General features: G+C 45.8%; 1 protein-coding gene across 1 annotated transcript; it reads left to right on the top strand.

Moving 5' to 3' along the window:
- Positions 1-487: 487 nt before the first annotated feature.
- On the top strand, positions 488-16,188 carry ACBD3 (acyl-CoA binding domain containing 3). The gene is made up of 8 exons (XM_040059702.2): positions 488-746; positions 7,275-7,416; positions 8,428-8,568; positions 9,273-9,431; positions 10,849-11,023; positions 13,515-13,707; positions 14,383-14,667; positions 15,505-16,188. The coding sequence occupies exons 1-8, from the start codon at positions 488-490 to the stop codon at positions 15,714-15,716; spliced, it is 1,566 nt and encodes a 521-aa protein (XP_039915636.1). The 3' UTR covers positions 15,717-16,188.
- The last annotated feature ends 391 nt before the right edge of the window (positions 16,189-16,579 follow it).

Raw genomic sequence — 16,579 nt, forward strand, 5'->3', positions numbered from 1 at the left:
GAGGTGGAACTTCTTGTGTTATAGTTTACGGCCATTGCTCCACATCCTCTCAGGGGCACCACTGAAAAGTCTCGGCACTTTCAGGTATTTTTACATATTAATGAGATTCTCTCTCGGTCTTGTCTTCTCCACACTTAAGGGGCCCAGCTCCAGCAGTGTCTCCTCACGAGGGAGATAACACCGTTGAAAAACCATCACCAACCAAGAAGCGCGGACACGGTGCCCAGCGGCGGCTCCCGCAGACACTCACGTCCCCGGGGTTCCCGGGGCACGGCAGCCCAGCGCCAGGAGCAGGCAGTGTCCCTGAGGGGCGGGGAGGAGCTGGCCCTAGCCCCAGCCCCCGGCGCATCCCCGGGCCCGGCCGCCGCGGGGCGGGGCGGGGCCGCGGGCGGGCCCGGAAGATCCGGGTCGGAGGGGACGGGAAGTCGGGACGTGGCCGCCGCAGCGGAGCAGGAGGCGGAGGGCGGGCGGGAGGCGGCGGAGGAGGATGGCGGCGGTGCTGAGCTCGGACCGGCTCGAGGTCTCGGTGGACGGGCTGACGCTGAGCCCCAACGCCGAGGTGCCGCCCTGCGAAGCGCGGCCGGCGCAGGGCGAGCCGGCGGCGGGGCGGGGCCGAGCGGGGCCCGGCTCCCCGGGCGCGGCGGAGGCCGGCGGCGAGGCGGCGGAGGAGGCGGCGCTGAGCCTGGAGCGGCGCTGGGGCTTCTCGCTGGAGGAGCTCTACGGGCTGGCGCTGCGCTTCTTCAAAGGTGAGCCCGGCCGCCGGCCCGGCCCGGCCCGCACCGCCCCCCCCACCTCCGGAACAGGGGCAGCCACCGGCGCCGGGGAGCCCCGGGCGGCACCTCCAGCCGGGCCGGACTGCGGGGCTCAGGCCGAGCCCCGGGTCCCCCGAGAGCCGCGGGGCGCGGCGCCGGGGGGGCTCGGCGTGCCGGGGCGAGCAGCGCGGCCCGGCGGCCCGCGGGGATGCGCTTTTCCCGGGGCCGGACGTGAGCCGGGGCCGGGAGCAGAGGCTGCCCTGGGCCGCGGTGTGGCACTGCCCCGGGGGTGTGCAGCACCCCGCCTGAGATCGGAGCGACAGAGCTCCGTGCCGGTGGCACGGGAGGGGAAAGCTCGCCGACGCGGGCGAGGAGCGCTCGCCGTGAGAGGTGCCGCGCCTCCTGACAGCCCGGATCCTGGCGGGAGGTGCCGTGCCCTCTCCTCGGCATGCCAGCCCCAGGGCTGGCTTCGCTGCTTCGGGACGAGAGGACACAGGCTTGAGCTGTGCTAAGGGAAGTTTAGGTTGGACGTTAAGAAGAATTTCATCACAAAAAGGGTGATTGGACATCGGAGTGGGCTGCCCGGGGAGGTGGTGGAGTCACTATCCCTGGAGATATTTAAGGAAAGACCGGACGTGGCACTCAGTGCCTTGGTCTAGTTGACACGGTGGTGTTCGGCCATAAGTTGGACTCGATGGTCTCAGAGATATTTGCCTACCTAATTGATTGAATCATTGTGTGCTGCCGTGACCGCAGCTGGCAGCTGTGAAATACCTAGGGTGTAGACCTGGAGTGTTTTTGCTGGGGTCCCCTGTAGCCAGGTTTGCTTCTGTGGGAAGGTGGACGTATCTTGCCACACTTGATTTCTTCCGGAGGGGGAAGTGGGCTGTGGGGTTTTGAGGGAAGAGCTATGCTCGCTACATTGACCACATTTCAGCAGTGCACCGCTGCTATGGCTTTCAGGCAGACACTGCTTCAGGTGTGGTCTTCTTCTGTCTTGGGCTGAATATTCTATGGGAACCTGTTTTTATAGTGTAAAGTGTGTTCACAGTGTGAACTTGTGTTTGCAGTGCAAAAGTTACATGCTGTGAATGACTTTATCTATATTGCTGCTATGTGGTAATAACCTATATCTATTATATCATGTTTTAACAGGATTTATGTTCTAGCTTTATCTTCTCTCTTAATGGTGAAGTCTGTGTGGTGTTACTTTTGTGTAGGTTCCAGTTCCTTGCTTTGTTCTGTCTTAGCAATGTTTTTTTTTTTGTTGCTGTTCTTTTTAATCAAAACTTAATATCAACGTGTTTCAGCTTACTCCAGCTCCTTTTTTAGCCTTCTGCAATTTCTTGTAACTCATGGTTGTGCTGATAAGATGATAATTTTCCCCATTCAATTGTGTTGTCAGTCTTTCCAGTGAAAAGCTTGTTTCTCTATCCTTGTGGCTGGAATAACTCACAAAGTCATTGCCCATCATTTCATCTGTAGATTTTTTTCCTGAAAATGACATAACACAAAGATTTTTATTTATAGATCTGATGGGGAGCTACGGGAGTTTGTAATACTTGGGTTACTGATTCTGCCGGCTTGTTCTATATCTGCACAGCTCCAAAAATAAGTGGTCTCGTTTCCAAATTATTTTCATGCTGTCAGAACAACTGTGGGAGTGGGCACGCTCGGTTAGCAGCCCTGTGCATGCCAAGGAGCACACAGGGATTCCTCCTGTACTTCAAGAGGCAACAGATCTATCTGAAGGGTGGCCCATGTTAATAGGTCAGTGCTGAGACCTTGTTTCTGACCATTCTTCTAAAAACTATGCTGATAGTTAAGCAGCTTTTTTTTCTGCTTCAGCGTTCAGCCCAAGTTGTCTGTTAACTCTTGGTGTACTTTTGTCCAAGAGAAGTTGAATCTGATGAAAATACTCCAAGCTTGCTTATTACAATGACTGCTAACACTTGTCAGTGGTGGCATATTGCAGCTACAGAATTTCTCAGAGACAAGACAGGGTGGGAGTGTGTATAAACAATGTGCAAAACACAACGGAAACTAGGCTAGGATATTAAAGAGACTGAGAAGGTCTTTTATTCTCTCTCTGATAAAGACAAATCTAAAGCAGGTCTAAAGTGCTCGACCCTGGGTCACTTCAACTTCAGGCCTTAGGCTGTGCAGGAGATGTGCACTATCTTTTTTTTTTTAACATTCATACTGCCTTGTGAAGAGAGCTTTTCAGTTTTCAGAGTAACAGAAGCATAGAAAATAGATGGTAACAGTGTTCCAGTCCATTTCTCTGTGGGAGGCAAGAGCCTCCTTTCCCTTATGCACTCTTTCCCTTCCTGCTCTGTTAAGCCTAGTGCAGGTCAAGCAGCTTTTTGGCTGCCATTAAGCTGCTCCACTGTGCTGGATGCAGTGTACAGTGGAGAACAGTCATGTTACAGTCATTGTACATTTCTTTGTCTCTAGGACTGCCTGTAATGGTGAGCCCTGGGGCATCTGGCACAGTAGAAGTGTCTCTGATGGCTTATTCTGCTTGCTGAGCTGGTACAAGTTATGCCACTGAAGGTAACCTGTGTCAGGCTCTGTCCTGAAGCAGGAGAGGGTGGCTTGCATAGCTCTGCCAGCAAATCTCTCCCAGGATCAGCCTGGCTTTGTTGTTTTCCACATCCTGTCATTGAAATACCATTGCACCCAACCTTCAATATGTGACAGTCCCTGAAGTGTTCATGCACTGTCTAAAGTGATTTGCAGGGCAGCACATCTGAGCAGACAGTACACAAACCATATCATTTTGGTATCTAAAAGCTCTCCTGGAATTTTAAGTACTCTAATTTTCTCTGACTGCTCTAAGTTATTTCCTCTTATCCTAACAAGAATGCATCTTCAACCTCAGCAGAACATCATTCTCAATTAATTGTTTGACCTCTTTTTTTGAGCACTAATTTAACGGTATGATTGTAATTCGTAAGTTAAGTAGGCTCTTGTTGTCAAGAATATGAAAACCCCTATCATGTATCTACATTTGTGAAGTTGTGCTTTGATCATATTTAATTGGAAGGGCCAGTCAGTAATTCTGTTGATGCAGAACACGCTTTCAGGAGAGGAGGATTAGCAGTGTAAGAGTGAACTGGGCTCTGCAGGCAGCAGTTCAGTCCTCACGCTTCTCAGTTTTGGTCTCACTCATTAAAACGTTGCAAATGAGTGGAATTAACATACGTGACTTCTGCTTCTAAAAGCTATGAGGTGAAAAATCACTCTTCACAAATTGTTTTCTAGCTGCTTCTAGATGACTCAACGCTATCCCAATGGAGTTAGGCATTTAGAGTGGTTTAGTAGGTGAAGCTGGAGTGGAAGGTGCAGCGTGGTGTGCAGTGTTTCTGACAGGGAAAAAATCTGAAGTTAGAGAGGAGTAAATGTCTTGTACAGTGCAATCGCTTAGGCATATTTCTTAAACTCCTTTGTGTGTAAATTTGCAGGCTGTTACCAATTCATGTCAATAATACAGTGCCGCACAGTGTCATAAGCCCCTCACATTATTGGTAACAGCTTCGTCTTTCTGTTGTGCTTGAAAACAGAGCATCTTCCTGGCCTTGTTGGGTCAGGGATATCAGTGGCTTAGGAAAGGTTGTACAGTTGCTGTGTTGCTGCTGTGCACGTCCTTTGGATTTTTCAGTGTGTTCCCTGGAGCTCTTTGATGTTCTTCCGCTTCCCGACAGCTGTATGAGGTGTGTGGGTAATGCCTGCTCTAATGGCGCGTTCACGGATGCTTGGATACATTTGGCACTTCTACTTGTCTAGACACACTAATGCTCTTTCTGGCATGTTTGACTCTGCAGATGAATTCAGGTCCTCTGGTTCAGTTAAACACCAGCGATTCCCGATCTTTGGGCTGATTATAGTGTGGTAAATAGTGCAAAATAGTCAGTATGAAACTTCACTGTCTGACTGGCTGCAAGTGTTTTTCTGATAATTTGCTTCTAAGCTACATTATCTTCAAGTCACTGAAAGCTTGTCTTGTATTTTTCTCCTCTTTTCCCCTCTCTTATTTAGCTTGTTTATTGTTCTTCCTTTGGGGTCACCATTCTTTGTAAATGCAGATTTTGGCTTCTTGGTAATTAGGACATGAGGTCTGACTTCTCTGTTCTGCAAATGCCCACATGTGCATTGCATGGGAAATGAAGGGTTTTTTCACTTTAACTTTCTTCAGGAGTTCGGGTACTGATGAAGTCATCTGGCTCAGGTAGCAGTTTCGTACAGAAAATAGCTGTGTATTTTGCCAGACAGATGTAGGTACACAGGTTAGGAAAAGTAAATTGTGCTATAGGCACCCCCTTGAGAATCATGCTTTGCTGAGAAGCCTGGCAAAATTTCAGTTCAGTACCTTTGTCAATTGACTTGCTTTGTAGCACGATGCCCCGGGATATTAAGTGTTATTTCAAAGTACATGCTGCTTATTGAGGCTAATGGAAGCGCTTGTTACCTAATAAGTAAATTCTGAGTTGAGTGTAAAGTGTGAAGAGTTGAGGAAAAGCCAAAGGGCTCTTTGGAAGGCCTGAGAGCAGGAGTCGAAAGCTTACCAGAATGTGGTGATTTACGTCCCTTAAGGATCACAGACTTGGGGTGAGAAGGGACTGCTGGGGTTTGTCAGTTCAGGCTTTTCAGTTCAGGCTTCATGGCACTATCTCCATTTAGGTTTTGAACATCTCTGGTCATGGAGACTTAAAAACTTCTAAGGGCAACCTGTTCCAGTGCTCAGTCACTCTCAGTTTAAAAAACAAAAACAACAGCATAAAAAAAAAAAAAAAAAACCCCAACAAAAAAACAACCTTCAAGCAAACAAACAAAAGAAAAACCCACAAAAATGCTTAAGTGGCACTTCCTATACTTCAGTTTGTGTCAGCTGTCTCTTGTCCTTTCATTGTATACACTCACTAGACTCTGGTTCAGATTTTACATCCCCCCTCCTTTTCTACCCCACCAGATATTTTTGGAAGTAGATATTTCTGTGGAGAAAGGCTTCTGTTTTGGAAGCTGGTAGCTATATTTGCTCTAAGGTTGTGTGACACTGGGACAAGAGCAAATACTTGAAATTCTGCAAGAGTGATGTGGACTTCTAGGAATGGATAATAAGTAATTAAATATTTGCCTTCCTAATCATTTGATTGTGGCTTCAAAACAAATGGCATGTGTGTAGTGGTTCCTTGTGATGTTTCAGCTGAGTAAGTCCAGCAACATACTGAATTTTCTCTGTCAAAAATAGTGTCTTGCTGTGAACTGCAAGCACTTTTCTGCTGGGATTGTTTCTGATTTCCAGAAGTATTTGCTCTGAGTTGCTCAATAAGCTGTAGTTAGGGGTATTTTCCTTCCTCTCTCGTTGTAAGATTTGTTTCTTTCCCTATTAATAACTCTTCCCAAGTGTCAGCTGAGCAATTTTGCAGTATGTGTCAGCCTGAAATTTAGGTGTGGACTTTTCAGTTTGGGGCTGTAAACTTGCTCCAGAGGAGAACTGGGAATGAGTAGCAGCTTTGTCTCCAGCTCCCAGTTACATGGAGAGCAGTGCAGTCATGGGAAGTGACTATCTTTTACCTCTTGGTAGTAGCTTCCTCATTTCAGCTCTTCCAAAAGGAGATGGTGCTTATTTATTTGCTTTCCTGTTCAAGAAAAACATCTTTTTCTCAATGAGCAGTGTAGTCACACACGGCAATGCCTGTTTCTTTGATTTGTTTTGACAATTTAAATGTGTTAAGTCCTCGCTGGCTAATTGATATATCATTTTAAATAATGCAAGTATCTTCTTACCAGTGAAAGCGTGTTGGGATCTAAGAGGGAGTGCTTCAGAAGAGGTTCCTGTGGAGCCACTGGAACACGTTCAGGCTGATGTTGCCTTCTTATTGTCAGAGTTCACTGTATGTGTTCGTGCTGGCGGAGTCAGCTGCAAGGCTTTTCATTGTGAGGGGCTGTTCCAGCTGCCTTGGCCAAGGGCAGCAGTTGTATTCCCTCAAGGACGATTCTCCTTGACTCTTAATTTTTCCTCCCTGAAGTTCTCCTTCCCTTCAACCTTGGTTCTGCTTTCATCAATGTGAAGAGCATGAAAGGAGAGCAGTTTATAAAGTTATCTCGTCTTTCTTTGTGGAAAATCTTTCCTGTGCACACTAGAGTAGACTTGGCAGACACATTTGAATTCAGTTAAGGTTTTTAAATATTTTGGAGATACAGATCCATATGGTGTGATGTTCAACAAATTAATGTAAATATTTTTGTGAAAACAGAGTCACTATGACTGACTAAATTGTGGGATGCAAAGAACTCCACACTGAAGTTTTCATTAGCTAAAATAGACATGTTTCTTCTGGACAGGTCTATATTTTATTTAAATAGAACTGACTTAATTTGTCTTTTGTGATTTGACTTTTCTCTTTTTTTTTATATGGTGGAGATCATGGTAATGGTTATGCAACATCCTCATTCATATTCTGTGCTTAATTAATCACAACAGTGAAAATTTCTTTCTTTTTTTTTTTTTCCCTACAGAAAAAGATGGCAAAGCCTTTCATCCAACATATGAAGAAAAGCTCAAACTTGTGGCACTGCACAAGCAGGTTCTGCTGGGACCTTACAACCCTGACACTTGCCCTGAAGTTGGATTCTTTGATGTTCTAGGGAATGATAGAAGGTAAAAGGGCTGGTGCTTTTGTTGGTCTTAACTGTGCTTTTCCTGTGAGAAGATAACATCATCCAATTTCTACAAGTACGTGGGTTAGCTCAAGTGTCTGTGCTAGTGGAAAGTGAAAGTGGCCTCTTCAAATACATCTTAGAAGTGTGAGTCACAGTTCAGTACAGCAGCTAAGGGAAGATTCTTGGCTTGGGTTTTTTTCAGCCCCACTAGAAGCTGTTCTGCTGACAATCCAGTTTCTCCTAGCAGTTTAAGATGCGCTAATGTGCAGGCCCCTGTTTCATCTGAGCTCCGCACCATGGTTACAGCAGGCCAAGCCTTTTGCCAGTGGTAGAAGCATTCACCACAGCTTGTCCTAACACCAGAGATAATCTCTGAAGTCAGAAAATTAAAACCTGATGCATTCAAACTCTGAGTAAATCTTTTATGAGACCTGGGAAGTCTCAGGTATGTCTCTTGTGTTGCTTGCAGCTCAGGCTGCCCTTCTCATGTTCACTGTTGCTCTTTTTAGTGTTCTAGAGTGAGGGCAATGTGCAGCACAGCAGTGGCTTCTCTGAGGTGGACCCAGTGCCCTGCTTTTGTACAAAAGGATGCAGCTTTTCGTAGGAAGAACAAGGCTGGTTCTTCGAACTAGCTGAAGTGCTGTAATCAATAGTTGTTACCATGTTTGTTCATTCAGGAAAATGTAGACTTTTTTCCCACAAACTAGAGGAAGTTAAAAAATACTTCAGGTTCACTTGTAGCAGGGAAGTTTTTGGACATTGTTCAGAATTCAAAGCAGGGTTGATGGGATGTATGAAATTCCATGTAAGAGCTGACTTCTGTCTATTTGAAAGACAGGAGAAGAGAGAACATTGTACTGTCTTTGGGAAGAAGTTGGTTCTCTGCAACTGCAAATGATAATGTTTGCTTCCTGGTCTTCCAACTTTTTTCTCTTTGCTGGGTTCTCAGTGTTCACTTCTGGCATGAAAAGAGTTGAGTCTGTTATTTCAGCTGAATTCTCTCTCTCAGGAAGGAATGGGCTGCCCTTGGAAACATGTCAAAGGAAAAAGCTATGACAGAATTTGTCAAGCTCCTGCATCGGTGCTGCCACTTGTTCTCAACATATGTCACTTCCCACAAGATAGAAAAAGAAGAGCAAGAAAAGAAAAGGTAATATTTGGGTGCTTTGGTGTTGGCATCTATGAAGTTTGTAACTCTTGGCCTGTGGACGGTATCACAGCTGCCTTAGGTTGGAGTTGTCTTGGGCTGGGAAATGCTTGAAGTGTAGGTGGCTGTGGTACCATTTGATCTCTTTAAACCTTTTTACTTTGCCAGATTTTTTAGGAGTTTTAAAAATTTTTCTGATACTGTCATCTGCTTAAGAAATGCCTAACAAAATGTTTGTCCCAATATGTCTGTGGACTAAATGTACAGAGAATATTAAATTGTCAGTTTTATACTTCTAATATGGGTTAGCATCTTGACAAAGGCTGTCTTATTATTGCTTCCAGGTGTGATTATTAAACCATAATATCCACATCATTACTGAACGTGTGTGAAAGCTTGGAAGATGTGTTTAAAGCTTCCAGGCATTTTTTTCTGCTATACAGGTAGCAGAGTAACAGGTTAGCATGAATATCAAATTGTAACACAGAGTGTACTTTTGTCATGCTGCTGAGTGCAGTAAAGCTCTGCAGTAACGTGGGTTTTTCGTGTGTCCAGTCAGACACTTCTCAAGGCCAATTTAAGTGTGAGGAGATGATACCCGACAAAAAGCCTCACTGGGCAGGCAAAAGACAGGTTACAGCATGTTGAAAATAACTCATCCTAGGATTGTAGGAGTGCTGAAATGGCTTATTGAGTGGATGTTGCAGAAGAGAAGAGGAAGAGCGAAGGCGGCGTGAGGAGGAGGAGCGGGAGCGGTTGCAAAAGGAAGAAGAAAAACGTAGGCGAGAAGAAGAGGAAAGACTGAGAAGGGAAGAGGAGGAGAGGAGGAGAATAGAGGAGGAACGACTTCGGATGGAACAACAGAAGTGAGTAGTGGAAACAAACAACACTTAAAAGAAATTTGAGCATGTGAGACAATTGTATACTTGGAATATACAGTTCTAATTATATTTCATTGTTCCCATCACATCCAGATGCTGAAAACACAGATCTGGCTTTGCACATGTAATATTTAAGAGAATAGTACAGCAGTTCCACATCAGTCAGCCACAATTTTCCACCATAAAAATGTCTTTGCAGGGGGTGTCTCTGAAGTAGATCCTGTGCTTGCTATGTAGGTTTTGAGAAAGGGAGCAAATAATTACACCACAAGTTTTGCTGTTTGTTTATTTTGATGAGTGCCAGAGGAGTGTAAGGGATAGACATAAATTTATATATACAGTAAAAAGTGCTGCACAGTGCTAAGTAACAAGAAGTGTGGTGTGCCTTGAAGTTGAGGAGGTTTTTCACATGAATGGGAGTTGTGTATTAAGTGGTCATAGCAGGTTACAGAGCTAAAGAGTTCAGGCAGAAAAGCAATGTGGATACCAAGTGTATCTAAACTAGTCACAGTTTGCTGAAAAGCAGTAAATCCTGCTCTTTGGGATATAAGACCTGTCTAATACTGATGCTTTAGAATGTGATTTTCGGGGGTAGAAGAAGAGTGAGAAGGAAAGAAATTTTTTTTTGCAATTGGGTGATACTTCTTCCTTCCTCTGAAACATTGATAGCTGGTTACTGATGGATGTAACATGAGACAGGCCCTGGATCTATCTTGTCATTTAGCCATAGAATTCCTGTTAGTTCTTTGGGGAGAGGAGAGAGACAGCCTGTGCATATGTAACCCATGTGTTCTCCTGAAGTTTCGGCAGTTGAGATTATTGGAGATGCAGATGCCCCATCTGGCAGCATTTTTCGTTGTTGTTCTTGAATTAGGCCACTGTCAGTCATGTTTTTCATATTTGTTTGCATGCTGACCAGGAAAGCTAAGATAGTTATGTGGTGTGTTTTTCTTCAAGGCACCAAAAGCATTGATGCGCTGTGCCACAGCAGGTTTGTTCTTAACCAGGATTTATAGAAGGTCTGCTGGAAGGATGGTTTCTGGAAAAAGCATATGTGGGTTTTTTACTTTTCTTGTTTGAGGAGTTTAGTCATGTGGGTTTTGTGTAACACTGCCTCTTTATCAGACTACAGATTGAGAGTTATGTAAGAGCTCTTGTTTTAACATTTGATGTTTCCAAACACGGGGTAGACAATGTTGCTCCTTTCTTTAGGTTCTTGGCGTATTTTTAGGCAAAACTCCTGTCTGCGTTAGCTCTGCGTTCCGGTCGATTACGTAGATGTATTTTGATGGGGCTTTGCAGAATGGAATTAAGTGATTTAAGCGGCCTCAGAGCCAGTTAAGGGCAGGGACTCGGCAGTGCCCTGGGCTGTCGGTAAGGCCGTGCTGTGCTCCCGTGGCAGGCAGCAGATCATGGCAGCGCTGAACTCGCAGACGGCCGTGCAGTTCCAGCAGTACGCGGCACAGCAGTATCCCGGCAACTACGAGCAGCAGCAGATCCTCATCCGGCAGCTCCAGGAGCAGCACTACCAGCAGTACATGCAGCAGCTCTACCAGGTCCAGCTTGCACAGCAGCAGGTACGGCTGGGAATCCTGGGCTTTGTGTCCCAGGCTGTCACTGGGGAGCGAGGGCTTTGTGACCCAGGCTGTCACCGGGACGCGTTAACCTGTCTGCTGTTATCTCCTTGAAAAGATAATTGCCACAGGGAGAGCTACTGTGCTAGTGACTAATCCTGCTTCAGATTCAAACACCTAAGCCCCTTTATTTGTTTCATCTTTTGGAGTAGTTTTCTGAAGCAGCTGTTAATTAAGAAAACACTAAGCAGTCTTTACTAATGGCTTGGTTCAGTATTACTGTTAGAGACGAAATGTGAACCGCTCGGCTGCAGCGCTGGTGATGTGTGTGTGTAATCTAATGACATACCAGTGCATCTGAGCACGAACAGACCTCTTCAGGTGACTCTCCTGAAGATCTGTGCAGAGCAGCAGGCTGTGCTCAGCCCTGTGTTTCTCGCTGAGCATGCATATGCAGCAGTGTAGCATCCCTGCTGGGTTGGAGGTTGCTTCTCCCTGCCAGCCTGAGCAGTGCTGACTTCTCTTTCCTTTTGCACCTATTGTCTGACTTCATCAGGTACTAATAGCTGATGAAGTTACTTGCCTGCAGTAAGCTGCTCGTGATTTGGGTGGGAGGGCAGACTGTAGCTGCCAGCCTGAGGTCTGTTCTTGAGCCTGAAGACCTAAAGTTCAGTAACTAATTTCTTATTAAGTCATTTGTATTTCGTGGAGGCTGATGCCCTCAGTAAAGAAATGTCCAAGGAAGGGAGCCATGTGAACCTCATGAAGTTCAACAAGGCCCCTGCAGTGGGTCAAGTCAGGGCAGTCCCCAGTATCAGTAGAGTCTTGGGGGTGAATGGGTGAGAGCTGTTCTGCAGAGCTGGACTGGTGAGTGAAACACTGGGCGTGAGCTGGCAATGGACTTTTGCAGCTCAGTTGTATCCTGGGATGCAGGTAAACAAGTGTGGCCAGAAGGTTGAGGGAGCGAGGTGATTGCCCCCCTCTGTCCCCCTGTGCTCTCGTGACCCCCCACCTGCAGTGCTGTGTCCAGCTCTGGGGTCCCCTGCACAAGAAGGATGTGGACCTGTTGGAGCGAGTCCAGTGGAGGCCATGAGGATGCTCAGAGGGCTGGAGCACCTCTGCTGTGAAGACAGGCCCAGAGAGCTGGGGCTGTGCAGCCTGGAGAAGAGAAGGCTCTGGGAAAACCTCACTGCAGCCTTTCAGTACCTAGAGGGGGTTTGTAAGAAACACAAAGCAAGACCTTTTTACCAGGACCTGTAGGGGCAGGATGAGGGGCAGAGGTTTTCATCTGTGGGAGTGTAGATCTAGACTGAACATAAGGAAGACTTTTTTTACAGTGAGGGTGGTCAGGCACTGGCAGAGGTTGCCCAGAGAAGCTGTGGAAACCCCATCCCAGGAAGTGTTCATGGGCAAGTTTGATGGAGCTTGGAGCAGCCTGGTCTAGTGGAAGGTGTCCTTGCCTATGGCAGGGGTATGGAACTGGATGATCTTTATAGCTCCTTTCTAAGCCAAACCTTGATTGGATGGAGCTGAAGTGGTGTAGGAAAGGCAGAGACTTTCTGCCCTGTTATAATTACTTTTTGGACTTCCCTCATGTAGCTTCCATAACACTTCTGAGGGATACTTCATTTGGATGCCTGTGAGTCAGCTTCATTGGGATCTGTTAGAGCAGTTAGAAAGTGTTCTGCTTAGAGATCAGCTTCTGATGCAACTAATCTTGGAAAGGCTGAGTGCAATGGTTTTGTAGAAAAGTTCACACCACCTTTCTCTCAGTGCACAAAACTGGTGTAGTAGATAGTGAAATCTGGACAGCATCTGTGCAATTTTTAAATTTGAAATCTTAACTGATCTTCTTCTATGTTGTCTTCATATTCCTGCAGGATACTTATATTCCATTTGCTCATCAAAATCTTGTGATCATTAGGTTATCCTTTGAAGTGGCACTGTCACTTACATCTTCACCCTGTCCCAACAAAAAAGCCTGTGTTGACCCTCTGGACTGGTAATGAAGGAGAGGGAGGTTGCTCAAGAGAGTTCTCTGTTTAACTCATAAATTGGCAAGTAGCTAATAGGCCTTCAATAGTCAGCTCTTTTTAGACCTGGATGAGCTTGGAAGGAATGGAACTCTTCCAGCCAGGGGAAAAAAAAACAACCAAAAAAACACAGCAAACAAGTCACGCTCCCAACTTTGACATAAATGTTATAGGAATGAAAAACTTCCATAGTTAAGTGCAAGAATTTGTGTGTGCCATAGTTGATTTGAAAGTTGAATTTTTTGTTCATGTTGTGTCCACCAGCCTAGAACCAAGTGACTTCACATCCCTTGGGACTGAGTAGATGTAACTGGTTAATGTGTGCTGCTTCTGGTCTTCTGGGTCAAGCCCCCTGGCAGGGTGAAGGGAGAAATTTTAAGTTGTCTTTATACCTTCTGCTGGAAGGTGTAAAACTGGTATCTTGTGATAAAGTATCTTGACTTAAATTCCTGTTGTTTTAGGCAGCCTTACAGAAGCAGCAGGATGCAGGGGTGGCAGCGACAGGGGCGCCCCTGACTGCTGCATCCAAGGTGAACACTCCTGCCCCAGGGGACACCCCATCCATTAATGGGCAGGCCAGTGCACATGCAGACAGCCCTGAAAAAGAGTTGGATACAGAGGTTTTGGAAGAAGCGCTGGAGAATGGACCAAAAGGTGGGACTAGCTGAATCTCTTAGTTAAAGATAAATAGCAAAAGGCTTTCTTTAGGATTCAGGTGCCCTGAGTAGCGTTACTGTGGTTCTTTGTTTGGCTTCATTTACCTATGGAAAAGCTGGGTTTGATTCCTGGGGCTGCTGTCTCTCATGGGAGAATAATATTGCATAGGCAAAGCTCAGCTTTGGGAGGGGAGGGAAAGAGAAAGCAGCAAAGGCATTTCAGCAAAGTTGATGGGATCCAGAACCTCTTGTCACTCTAGACTTGAGGGAAAGGAGCATAGAAGTTCTAGCACAAAGCTGTTCTGGGCAGAAATATGCTCAGTTTTATTTGACCTGGGTCAGAGCTGTTTGAAGATCCTTCCAGTGAAGGGTTCTGTGCAATAGAAACCTCTCACCTGTAGCAGTACATTTCCTGTCTGAGGCTTTTCTGCATAAGCACTGTTGGTTTAAATGTGGTGGATGGGAAAACTGGTAGCATTTAGTAGTGTTATAACTAAACTTGCACTGTTTCATATATCTTTTCAGAGGTGAAACTTGCTTCTTCAGTTAAAAAAAAAATCATTGGTAGCAACTTTGATGCTTGGGGCCCTCAAGTGCTCTCAAGGCATACTTAGTATGCAGCATAAATAACTGAAACAAAGCCTAACTGGAGTATTTCCTCCCCTCTCTCCAGATTCTGTCCCAGTGATCGCTGCCCCATCCATGTGGACACGACCCCAGATAAAAGACTTCAAGGAAAAAATCCGTCAGGATGCAGACTCTGTGATCACAGTGGGCCGAGGAGAAGTGGTTACAGTCAGAGTACCGACTCATGAAGAGGGGTCTTACCTCTTTTGGGAGTTTGCTACAGACAGTTATGACATTGGTTTTGGGGTGTATTTTGAATGGACAGACTCCCCTAATACTGCAGTCAGTGTGCATGTCAGCGAGTCCAGTGATGATGAGGAGGAAGAGGAAGGTAAGCACGCTAATGCATGTAAGCTGTCAGAGCTGGCTGTGAGGGAAACCCCCACTGAGGCTCTTGTGTAATCTCCTGCTTTCCCGGCTTCCATCTGGCTGGAGTCAGTTTGGAATAGGAGCTGCAGTTCTGCGAGCGCCTTCAGTCCCCTCCTTGGATCACAGACAGGTTAAAGCAGCCAAGGCTGGGGGGAAATCCTTTTCCTAAGTGAGCTGTTCAGTAAACTAAACTGAAACCCCTGCTGTAACAGAGCACAGTGGATCTGCACTCTGAAACCTCAGGAAAAATCCTGTCCTGCTGTTCAAGAGATGTTTCTAGGGCAGAAGTTTCCTTGAGGCTGCATCAAAACAGCTTCAGAGAAAAAGTCCTGATAATGGCTTAGATACAGGTCACAGCCTTTGCCTGTGGAGGAGTCTAGCATCACAAAAATGTTTTGAAATGAGCATGTGATTTGCTTGGAAGGAGCTGCCCTGACCTAGGATGCAGTGGCTTTCTGGGAATCACTACCAAGTGATCTGTGCTAGTCAGTATGTCACATCAGTGGCTGTCAGTGGTGGGTGATTGTCTTACTGAAATCTAGAGTTTGGCATCTCCACAAACTGACCTGGCTGTGCTGGGGGGATGGGTTTTAATATCAAACAATTAAAATCATGATAAAGTGACCATGCTTGCTGTTCCTCCTGCTTCTGAGTGCTTCACCCCCAGCCTTGGTTTGAATCCCTGTGACTCCTCTCATTCCTAAACTGACAAAGAGAGCCTTGTCCCTAGAGATTAGTCTGACTTTCTCCCATAAAGCATCCACCCATGTTCACTGACACCCCTTTTTTTCTCTTGCAGAAAATACTAGCAGTGAAGAAAAAGCCAAAAAGAATGCCAACAAGCCTCAGCTAGATGAAATAGTGCCTGTGTACAGACGAGACTGTCACGAAGAAGTGTATGCTGGCAGCCACCAGTACCCAGGGAGGGGAGTTTATCTTCTTAAATTTGACAACTCCTACTCTCTATGGAGGTCAAAAACAGTTTACTACAGAGTTTATTACACTAGATAAAGGTGTGGCTGTGTCTGAGGCTGGGCTGTGCAGAAGATGTCATTTTATTTGGAATTTCTTCAAGCATAATGGATCCTTTTGAGTCTGTATTTCATCCTGTCTGTATCTGTATGGTTTGTGTGAACTTTTAACAAGTAGACACTGGGATCTTCCTGCTCCATGACACTAATGCATATTGCATTGGGCTTAACACAGGATCTCCCTAACCATTTTGGGGATTGGAGTTGTTGGCTCCAGTGCTGAGGTCACATAGATTGCACTTGTTAAAACCTCATGAAAAAGGGGGAGGGAGTTGCTGGCTCACTGGCTGGGTGATCTGATGTTTCCAGGTCTGGATGCCTTGAATAACTCATTGATGGTTAAAGGTCCCATCAGTAACTGGTAGATTTGGATGCAGTTTACTGTGTAGCAAGTTTCTCTTAACTGTAATTGAATGTCAGATTTTTTACACCATTAAAACTTGAAACTTTAATTTAATGCAGTTTAGAAACAAGTCGTCTCACTTCTGTCCTCATCAAAGAAGAAACATTCAGTTCCTTAAACCAGTGTACTGTGCAAGACAAGGATGAACAACGTCCTGAAAGTACAGCAAATAACCTCTTCTGAAGGTGTAAGCTGAATGATGTTTGAAAGTGTGTGTAACAAGAAGAAAACCTTAATGTGCCCCACTGCTAACCCTAGAATAAAAGTCATATTTTGACACAACTGACTTTGAAGAGGACACAAACTACTCCTGAGTTTAAAGAGGTTTTTTTATGGGGTAGACTAGAAAAAAAAAGGCTACGAACTTGAAACCAGTTTTGTAGGACCTGAATACACGTGTTGTGCGTCTGGGGAGCAGTCAGTCACTTTGATAGGGTATA

This window comes from Hirundo rustica, chromosome 3 (genome assembly GCF_015227805.2).
Source record: "Hirundo rustica isolate bHirRus1 chromosome 3, bHirRus1.pri.v3, whole genome shotgun sequence".
Lineage (NCBI taxonomy): Eukaryota > Metazoa > Chordata > Aves > Passeriformes > Hirundinidae > Hirundo > Hirundo rustica.

Bases quoted from the DNA above. Each gene is read 5' to 3' on its own strand.
- ACBD3 (XM_040059702.2), top strand. From the start codon at position 488: ATGGCGGCGGTGCTGAGCTCGGACCGGCTCGAGGTCTCGGTGGACGGG. The intron at 9,432-10,848 runs GTGAGTAGTGGA...CTCCCGTGGCAG, and splicing joins CTTCGGATGGAACAACAGAA to GCAGCAGATCATGGCAGCGC. The intron at 13,708-14,382 runs GTGGGACTAGCT...CCCTCTCTCCAG, and splicing joins GCTGGAGAATGGACCAAAAG to ATTCTGTCCCAGTGATCGCT.